The sequence below is a fragment of the Sinocyclocheilus anshuiensis genome, unplaced genomic scaffold (assembly GCF_001515605.1).
Source record: "Sinocyclocheilus anshuiensis isolate Anshui unplaced genomic scaffold, SAMN03320099.WGS_v1.1 scaffold282, whole genome shotgun sequence".
Lineage (NCBI taxonomy): Eukaryota > Metazoa > Chordata > Actinopteri > Cypriniformes > Cyprinidae > Sinocyclocheilus > Sinocyclocheilus anshuiensis.
The window spans coordinates 914,771-924,941 of record NW_015544154.1 but is presented as its reverse complement, the minus strand read 5'-3'; the positions used below and the strand labels follow the sequence as shown (position 1 = coordinate 924,941).

Below are 10,171 nucleotides of genomic sequence, written 5' to 3'. Positions count from 1 at the left end.
TATATATATATATATATACATACACATATTTTTCCCCATGTCATGTGTGGGACTCTGTATCTGTTAAGTTTGAAAGTGCAGTTATATGTAGTAACTACCTTCTAGAACAGGGCTTGTAAACTCTTTCCTGTAGAGTTTAGCGCCAAGCTTGCTCAAACTCACCTGCCTGTATCATTCCCTAATAACCTTGAAGACGTTGTTCAGCGGTGTTCGATTAGGGTTGGAGCTGAAATCTGCAGGAAAGTGAACCTCGAGGGCTAGAGTGTAGAACCCGTTTTAGAAAGTCTAGCAGTAGTCTAGCATCCATGTGTAACACTAAAATGACTAATTATTCAATGTGCTGTGTAGGTCAAAAACTTTGGACGTTCCGGACGTACAAAATACACACATCTGGTGGATCAGGACACCACTTCATTTGATTCTGCCTGGGCTCAGGAGAGTGCTCAGAACAGCAAGTTCTTCAAGCAGAAGGCAGGGGGCGTGAGAGACGTGTTCGATCGGCCAACAGTGCACAAGAGGAAGACTTAATCTTGTTATTTATGCTAGAACAGCACATTCAGCTCAAACAAGGACTCTTTTAACCTTCTTTGCTCCCCTCGCCTTTGTTTTGCTAGTGTTGGAGGAACCTCACAACAAAGATATCAAATCTTTATTGCATTTGGATTGTATGCATCTACACATTTCATTGAGTGTACAGAATTCTGAGGCTTTAGGTCCACCGTTTCTAATGGGATAATCTACTTTTTGTTTTACAGCAATAAATTACTATGACACTGATCGCATTGGTTCGTTCTGGAATGCATTACTAAAAAGAGAGTTGGAGCTTCTAATAAATGTAAAGAGGGAAGTGGTACTGGTAAAGACTGTTTAAAAAAGGTTCCTTTATTACAGAATAAGTACAGTGAGAAAAGAAAAGGGATATCAAAAGGAGGAAGAAGGCAGTCCAATGTGTCCATACATCTCAAAGCAGTCAAATCCACTCAGTTGGTCAGTGCAATCAACGCCTCCACCACATTGCCCATGTGTTCTCTGAGACTGCGCTCCGCCACTGCTCGTGAAATCTCCATCTCTCCCATCTGTCAGGAAGATTGTTAGCATGTTTATTGTGTTCCACATCAAATTCACGAATCTCGCATGGAAATACACTTTTGCATACTTACAACGAGTTCCACATCTTCCTTCTTTATTGTTACTTTGGCTAGTTCTTTTTCTCTGTAGAAGTGATAAAAATGAGTATTGTCATGATCATTTATTAACCACAGTCATCTAACAAATGACAGTAATCAGACATCAAACATTTTCACCTTTCCTGTTTCGCCTTTTGTTCTCTGGATCTTCTGTCTCCGATCACGGACATGGCCTTCAAAGACAAGGACTAGGCTTATTAAAAATAACAGCATTCATAGGCAAATGTTTTCGGGCTTGAGCATCTCCTATAAGGGTTGCGTGGCGACGCAAAGGAAGATATTGTGAGCTGAAACGCCCTCACTTCTCTCTTCATTGCTCACTCTGAACACCGGCTGATCAATCCACTGCTGAAACACCAAACTATTAAACCGTTATGATGGCGTTTTAATACAGAGGTCGTATCACAGTCCGTGTTAACACAGAAGTCCAGTCCTGCCGCACATGGTTACTCAGCCTGACTAGCTTCAGTCGATTCTGACACTTATATTAACTCACCGTTTCCAAATTCGAGCTTGATATTTCCTTTTCCTCCGCATAGTCGGTAACCTTTTCCAAATCAGCGGCTCCACTATCATGTTTTCGGGGCTTTTCTGTTGGTTTTCCCGTGCAGTTCTCCTCAGCTTCCAGGTCCAAATCCACATCTCCCTCAGCCGCCATGTTTGCTTCTTCACGCAGCCGGAACGCAAAACAGTGACGGAAACACCCGGACTGAGATTCATGTAACACACTATAGAGGTCACGTGTTTTAAAATATATTAATAAATAAATAACATACACAATTTATTTTTAAGCTGTAGCATATTTAGATACAAAGCAAATGCAATATGATGCATCAGCCAATGTAAATACTTCCTAATTTAGATACAGCACAAAATGTAAAATATTAAAAGAAGGGTAAGATGACTTTTGATATAATTCCTATTAATATTTATATATTTTTAAAGCGTCATTAATGTAAAATACTAAATCAACTTCTCTATTGTAATTTGTATTTTGACAGTGTAGTGTAATTTGAATAACCGGTGACAGACAAAGCAGAATCCCAGTGAAAAAGATTCATCTGAAAGTTAAAATTATTCTGCGACTTATATGCAGGCATGTGGATATTTATATATTTAACTGACCATATGTTCATTCAAGATATGTCATAATGGCAACTGAAAACACAAAAAACTTTCGATATTCAGATCCCTAGTTACAGATCACTATTTTCCAACAACACAAAATTAGATCAATTAATCTCAAACCTAAACTAAATCGGATAAATTTTGATGTTAAGATGAAATGATGATATTCAGCTTACCCCATCTTACCCTATATATATATAGACATATCCCAGTCATCCAGAAAGTAAAAGAACATAATAATAATAATCTATAACACTCTCTAAAATGTAAATTTCAACATGGGTTAATAATAAATCAGGAGAAATATTTTTAAAACACAACACAAATAGTGGGAAACCATTGCTCAAGCCCTGTCCACCTTCAGGCAAAGGGTGATAAAAACAGTCAAGTCATTAAAACTTTAAGATAACACAAATTCTCCTTCTCTCAACCAAATTCATTCTGGGATGTTTTTTTAGAATTCAGTCCAAGTGACACTTGTCGGCTGCTTTTCATCACAATTAAATTGTAAGCATCATCAGACAGTTCTGACCATGTTTATACACAATTATACAGCCTCGCTTATAGACAAACAGATGTTGTTTATAGGTTCAGAAGTGTTCTATCTCTTTTCAAAAGCTTTCTCGTAACTATTTTTGTCCCTTAATAGGTTTACTGAAGACAAACACTACTACACTGTTACTACGTGCCTTTCTCTTCCACCTGGGTTTTCTATCTCCTCCTCAACTCGTAATCAGCTTAACAAAAAAGGAAGCCTTTTCAGAGCACACCAGAAGTGCAGCACCTGCTCTTCTCTGTGTAATATGTTTACAATCTTTGAGGAATGTTACAAAGGTTTCATAGGAAGCCTTTCCCCATCATTACCAATCTGTTCATTCTACTGTACGATTGATCTCTGACAGCCACTGGACTTGGAGATTTCCTCTGACAGCCGGATCAGTGGGAAGCGATGTGTTGTCACTGTTGCTGGGCCCAAGTAAGCTTTCCTGCATGTGATGGTAGCACTGTGTGAGCTTTAGCATTTAGAGATTGACCTAAAATGTAGCTCGATTTTTAATTTAGTAGGGCAGCATGCTTCAGTGAGGATGGGATTGAGCTGTGGCTGTAAATTAGTCAATAGATGAAGAGGGCATGCAGAGAAAATTTGAGGAATATACTAAAGGGAACACAATACAATAAAATTATGTACATGTAAAAGTCTAAGGAGCAGACAATGAGTTCTTTTAGCAACGCTTCAAAGTCTGAAAATGCAGCTTCCAAAATATCGCCATTAATTTTTACTTAATTTTTTTTTTTTTTAAACAACTAGAATATGGAAATAACTTTTAATGTACCTTCTGATCACACTGCAAAAAGTGATGCTTTTCCTCATTATTTCTGTCTTGTTTTCCATTGCAAATGTCTAAAGTCTCCTAAATCAAGATACACTGAGGCGCAAAGTTTTCTGAGAAACTGATCAAAATGAAATGAGTTTATGATTCAAACAAAAACAAATATCGGCCAATGGGGTCAGAAAAGTACACTTAATTCAAAGCAGAATCAAGTTATACCTTGTCGACAGATTTTTTTTTTTGTCTTGTTTTAAGTATAAACAATTTTGTTAAATGTCTCTGCTCCAATGTTAGACCTTTTTAAAGCCTTAATTTGTGGAAGGGCGAATTAAGACTTTTTAAGACGTTTTTAAGACCCGTAGAAACCCTGTGTCTATGATGACACAATTTAGAAGGGACTAAACAAACCATTCCTTTAAGCGTTATATTATTTATTATTATTATTATTATTATTATTATTATCACAGCACATATTTGTTCTGTACATATACAGGTGCATCTTTTCTTTTTCCTTTTGAGATAGTGAATTGGTGGGTTTTTGTTAAATGTGAGCCAAAATCATCACAATTAAAAGAACCAAAGACTTAAACTACTTCAGTCTGTGTGAATTGAAATTATTTAATACACGAGTTTCACAATTTGAGTTGAATCACTGAAATAAATGAACTTTTCTACGACATTCTAATTGATTGAGATGCACCTGTAATTAGTTGTTTTTTATTTATTATATTTTCTACAATCATTTTTGTTGGAATGTATTTATTTATCTGTTTATCTCCTTTTATCTCTTTTCATAAAACACAAAGTTAATGTAGTGACAACATTTAACATTATCTTTTGATCTAATACCACAAGCAACTATGACCCTATTTGTTGGTCATTCCATGAATGTAAACGTTCATTCTTGTGAAGGCCAGATTGTAGAATTGTATGCGTCTGTGCAGGAATTTTTCCCCTCACTTCTTCTAAAGCCCATGAAATAACATGGATCAAATGTTTCTCATGGGCCTAGCTGAGTGATTTGCATTGTATGTTGTCAGCCATGCTTTTGTTTGAACAGTGTGCTAGTGTTCCTCTCTCACACAAGGCCCCCAATTATTGAGTGAAAAGACCTCCAGTCATTCTGGGTGTTTCACTCTAAGAGAGAGATTATAGGTTCATTGAGTATACACTCTGTATACTTTAAAAGACTCTAATTGGTTTAGAAACATTCATACCTGTGTGATTTAGCTAACCAGGGATTAAAGGTGCTAAATTAAACAGTCAGTTCCTAGTAACACTTTTTTTTTTTTTTGCTATGCACCTATTTACAGAAAAATAATGTTGATTAATAAAGCAGAACGTTAGTTACAAAACAGACAAATTTCTTCCTCTCATAACATATTTTATAGATTTTTCCTCTTCTTAAGAGAGAATACTACAGAGCCTTTGCTGTAATGTGCTGCCACTCTAATAGCTACATCCCACCAACAGTGTTATGTAATGATATTGCGTCCAGCAACGTTTTGGCCACAAGACTCTGTGGAACTGTCAATAATTTTTTTTAAAGTTGTTTCCAGACTGAAATAGTACGCAGTGTCTTTACTGAGAGAAGTACTTAAACAACAATAAACTCAAACACTCACTTTCAAAAGCTTCTGCACACGCAGTTCTATTTACAATCACATCCTGCTATTCATTTCCTTGCCAGATTTTCAGGGACATCAATAAATTACTGCATCAGACCTAAAGAGCATTAGCTGATTGGAACATCTTTGTACAGGTGACTGTCATATTCAAAAGTTTGGTTTTCACAGCACTGTTTTTTAATAGATTTTCTATATAAAAAATGAGCTAGATGGATATCTTTGACAGATGCGTTGAGTCACTCGTGCTAGAGTGCTATGGCTGAACCCAACATGTCAAGGATAAAATGTTCCAGAAAAAAGTTCCATGGGCAATTCATAAAGAACATTTTTGCTAAAGTTTTGAGAACGTTATTAAAAGCCAGATAACTTGGAGCAAACTTTCTATTAATGTTACTGGAAGAACTTGCCAGAAAGTTCTGAAAGTTAATGCTATGAGAACAATCAATTAGCTGGGTTGACAGTTTCGCCACATTTGAAGATAACATATCAAGAAAAAAGTTTTCAGTTTTACATGAAAGAATGTTTTCCTGATGGTGACAGAATGGTGACAGAAAGGGATGGTTCAAATTTATCATTTAGTCATCATTTACTCACCCTTATATAATTCCAGACCTGTATGACTTTATTTCATCTGCAGAACACAAAAGAAGGCAGGCAATACTTTATTTTAACATCATGTAGTATTACACTCTAAAAAATGCTGGGTTAAATATAACCCAGCACTGGGTTAAAAAGGGACAAACCCAGCTATTGTTATCAAAACAACCCAACCGCTGGGTCAAAACAACCCAATAGCTGGGTCAAAACAACCCAACCGCTGGGTCAAAACAACCCAATAGCTGGGTCAAAACAACCCAATAGCTGGGTCAAAACAACCCAACCGCTGGGTCAAAACAACCCAACCTCTGGGTCAAAACAACCCAATAGCTGGGTTTGTCCCTTTTTAACCCAGCATTTTTTAGAGTGTATTTTCATGTAATTACTATAATAACAACAGTAAACTAGCTATAACCGTAACCCTAAACCAAACTCTAACCTTAACCCTATAGTAAATATATTTAATTAACATTACTCAGTGCTTGCTTGTGTAATTACAGTGTAACAACATCACCTTAAACTAAACGGTTACACTTTATTTTAAGGTGTCCTTTTTACAGTGTAATTATACATACAAGTACGGAGTAATCTTAATTAACTACATGTACTTACTTTATGGTTAGTGTTAGGATTTGGGTTTGGCTTAGGGTTACTTGCATGTAATTATGCATAATTAATTGTTATTATAATAGTAAGTACATGTAACGTGTAACAAGGACACCTTAAAATAAAGTGTTTCCAAATAAAGTGTAATCAGAAGATACTGTGAAAAATAAAATGAAATATTTATTTTCATAAAATGAAAGTGGTCCAGTGTTTGGACTGCAACTTTCTTTAGAATGCATTCTTTTGTGTTCCGCAGAAGCAATATGAAAGTCATACAGGTTTGGAATGACATGAGGGTGAGTAAATAATAACAAATTCTACTTTTGAGTGATTTCAAGTGTGATTTATGAATCACGATGTCATGTACGATGTCATGTCTGTACACGATGTTGAAGGCTGATGATGAGTTCAAGTGGGACTGTGTTTGTCAGACCCTGCTGTCTGGATTAGTGTGTCACTCTACCGGAGAGAGAAGGTCACCCAGGCTGAGACGAGGACTAAAAACTCCAGGATAATCCCAGTGCACATCCTCACAAATACACACTGACCTAAATATAGAGCTACCGGCCGCTCTGCACGCTAACAACTCCTGTCCACTTCATTATAACAACTGAAACAATCTGTCTCTGATTTCGAAGACTTATTATGTGAAGTTGTACAATGTACAATGTACAATTGTACAATGAGGCTGTGGTCAATGTATGCAAAAGAATGCGGGACTGGACCTGTGCCACTCTTCCTGTGCATTCCTCCAAACACCCTCTTCAATTGCACCCTTCAGTGTCTGGGTCAAAGCATAATGACCAGATTACATATAAAGTCAGACAAGTGAACGGTTGCTAAGATGTCAAAAGGGGGGATCTAAAGGTTTGTCTACTTTGTGAGAGAAATCACAATATCGCAAGTATAATTTCATTATTTAACCCTAAACCGATTAGGACCCTGGAGCAATCCTATTGTGCATGAGGATGCGCTGGTGCACTGGAGCGAGGGGGAAGGGAGGGACAGATGGGCCAACACATAGAACCTGCCCCCTCCTCCCGCTGCTCTTGTTGCCTAATCTAGAGTCCAGGCAACTGGGCATCCACCCTTGCTCACACACTCTCCTGGCACCATTCGATGCCACCAGGCTGCTCGTATAGGATATAGGAAGAATGTTCAGATGTTCCCACGAGAGCAACATGAGGGTGTGCAGATGGGGATCAGTGGAACTACACCTGCAGGAGAAACTAGCTGAGGACTCTTTCCTGTAAAGCTGAGCTCCTACAGATAATACAGTGTTCTGACCCTGACTGGTTATAGCATATACTTTTTTTTTTTTTTTTCTGGAGGTTGTGTTTTAATGACTAAGCGTCCTTGAAAAATAAGAAGCCATGTCGACTGATCAAGCTTTTCACCAAAGCGGTGTCTACAACTATTTCCTGAACATGGTGGCTTATCAGGTGAGAGAGGGAGAGAGGGAAATTATTTCATAGTGAGGAGAGATGTGAGAATGACGTCAGGTTTTTCAGATGATACTTATTTCTCATAATTCTCTGATCACTGGAATACAAGAAAAGATTTATTCAAGCTTCTCTTACAAGAACCTAATCTGCCTTTGTAGAATATAGAACTGAAAGACAGTTTATGATGAATGATAAACATAAGGAACCTGCCTATGTTACTTATCATATGACTATAACATTTTCAGGTACTGGATTGCAGCATTTTTGGCTGTGGCTTTAGTTGTATCATTGAGAAAATGATTGGAAAGCTTGTGAAGTGACACACTGTGTTTATAGGTTGTCATAATGCTCTGGCATAACACTCTTAGTACTCAGCTCATTTCTCATTTTATTTGTATTAACTATTTAATCCTGCATTAGTGCATTTAATTTGAATAACTATGTAATAGTGGTTGAGTTTATTCACCAGAATATAACAATCACTTTTACTCTTTAATTCCACTACTATTTTAGAAGACTACTGTTTTTATTGCACTGTTAAAATCATTTGGTCAGTTGTTATAGTTGTTGTTTGGTATGAGAAGGTAAAACTCCTCTCTCAACAGAAACGCACAGGCATCATGGATGCCTCATTCTATCATCATGAGCTTTAAGAGTCAGTGTGTTTTCATCCGCTGTAGGAATATTGCCACTGATTTATTAAGAGCAGTTTGAGTTATACAGTAATTAGACAGCTTGTCTCAAGTGTATTTTAAGTACAAGATGTGACCCTGGACCACAAAACCAGTCTTAAGTCGTTTGGGTATGTTTTTAGCAATAGCCAAAAAAACATTGTATGGGTCAAAATGGGTTGTCCATACAATGAATCAGTGAGGTCTAAAACAATGCTGGTCCCCCATGACATTCATTCACTGATCTTCTTTTGTGTTCATGAGAAGGAGGAAAGCCAGGTTTTGAACATCATGAGGGTGAGTAAATAATGACAGAATACACAATTATGGGTGAATTATCCCTTGTGCTGTAGTCAAAAATGGCCAACCTTTTAAAAATTGCTTGTAAATCTCTTATTATGCTGTATTATCACCAAATATTTTGGTCAACTTGTTTTCTTTCAGTTAGCACAGGCTTTGTATTTCTTTTTGGAACTGATTGATCATAGGCCTCACTGATCTGCACTTCAGTTTTTGAGTGAAAAAAGCATTATTTGTGTACAATTTTGGCCATGTTCACTCAAAAACTGAGGAGCATAAACTCGGATCACTGAGGCCCACAATCGATTAGTTCCAAAAAGAAATACAAAACTTGTGCTAATTGATTTTTTTTTTTTCAATTTCCATTACATTTCCATTGGGAATTACTATATGTTTTGATGGCTTTTCCCTGCATTTCAAATAGTGAATAACTGCAACAGGATATTGGATTGAATCACATGTTAACAATTTCTCAAAGATTTTTCATTATAACACATGCCGCTATCATTTCAAATCCTTTATGCTCATAAAAGATTAATCTTTAAAGTCAGTGGGAATTGAGTTTCAGCCCAATCTATGCTTCTGGGTTTAGCTGAGGATAAAAAATGTCTGGACCTCATCCAGGCAACCAGCCCTGATCCATCAGAAAATTCCAGATGCTTTGAGTGATCTCGACTAATCCCAACCCCTGACTGGTCTGCTTTTCTTTCCATCAGATATGCTGCTGCTGTGGCCCAGCACCATGTTCCCTGTGCTGCTCCTTCTGTCCGCCCGTCAAATCATCAACCAGCACGCGGATCATGTACACGCTATTCCACATCCTGGCCTGCACTGTCTCATGCCTCATGCTGTCTAAGACCGTGTCAGAGGCAGTGAGGGAGAATGTAAGTTGTTTACAAGTTGCACAGGCTCCAGTGGTTCTAACCTACTTTTATCACTGTACCGCCGCTGGTGCTGCAAACACCCCAAACTCATTTCATTTGTATCTAGTCTCATGCAATCAAATCTTGGCTAATTCTGCTTGGCAGGACACATACCAGCTACACATGCCAGTAGTCTGTACCCTACAGAAACACAATAACAGAGGTCACTCTTCCTCAGGTGCCTTTTTTTAATGTGGTGTGTGATGAGGCTCATGGTGGAGGAGACTGTCAGATGCTGGTGGGCTACTCTGCTGTCTACAGGGTGTGTTTCGGCACAGCTTGTTTCTACTTGATGATGGCCATCTTCCACATTGATGTGAAGTCTAGTCAGGATTTCCGAGCCCTCATTCATAAT

General features: G+C 37.7%; 3 protein-coding genes across 3 annotated transcripts in view; 2 read left to right on the top strand and 1 right to left on the bottom strand.

Annotated features, from left to right (window-relative positions):
* LOC107695357 (microfibrillar-associated protein 1-like) overlaps nt 1-919 on the top strand; it is a 14,460-nt gene extending 13,541 nt beyond the window's left edge. The window contains exon 8 of the mRNA XM_016495236.1: nt 349-919. Within this exon, the coding sequence (XP_016350722.1) occupies nt 349-528 (180 nt within the window). The 3' untranslated portion in view covers nt 529-919. The remainder of the gene's footprint in view (nt 1-348) is intronic.
* hypk (huntingtin interacting protein K) lies at nt 852-1,902 on the bottom strand. The gene is made up of 4 exons (XM_016495237.1): nt 1,684-1,902; nt 1,305-1,360; nt 1,161-1,212; nt 852-1,076 (listed from the first exon to the last, which is right to left on the bottom strand). The coding sequence occupies exons 1-4, from the start codon at nt 1,843-1,845 to the stop codon at nt 981-983; spliced, it is 366 nt and encodes a 121-aa protein (XP_016350723.1). The 5' UTR covers nt 1,846-1,902; the 3' UTR covers nt 852-980.
* Nucleotides 1,903-7,546: 5,644 nt separating this feature from the next.
* LOC107695356 (serine incorporator 4-like) overlaps nt 7,547-10,171 on the top strand; it is a 15,358-nt gene continuing 12,733 nt past the window's right edge. The window contains exons 1-3 of the mRNA XM_016495235.1: nt 7,547-7,919; nt 9,610-9,777; nt 9,995-10,170. Of these exons, the coding sequence (XP_016350721.1) occupies nt 7,851-7,919; nt 9,610-9,777; nt 9,995-10,170 (413 nt within the window). The 5' untranslated portion in view covers nt 7,547-7,850. The remainder of the gene's footprint in view (nt 7,920-9,609; nt 9,778-9,994; nt 10,171) is intronic.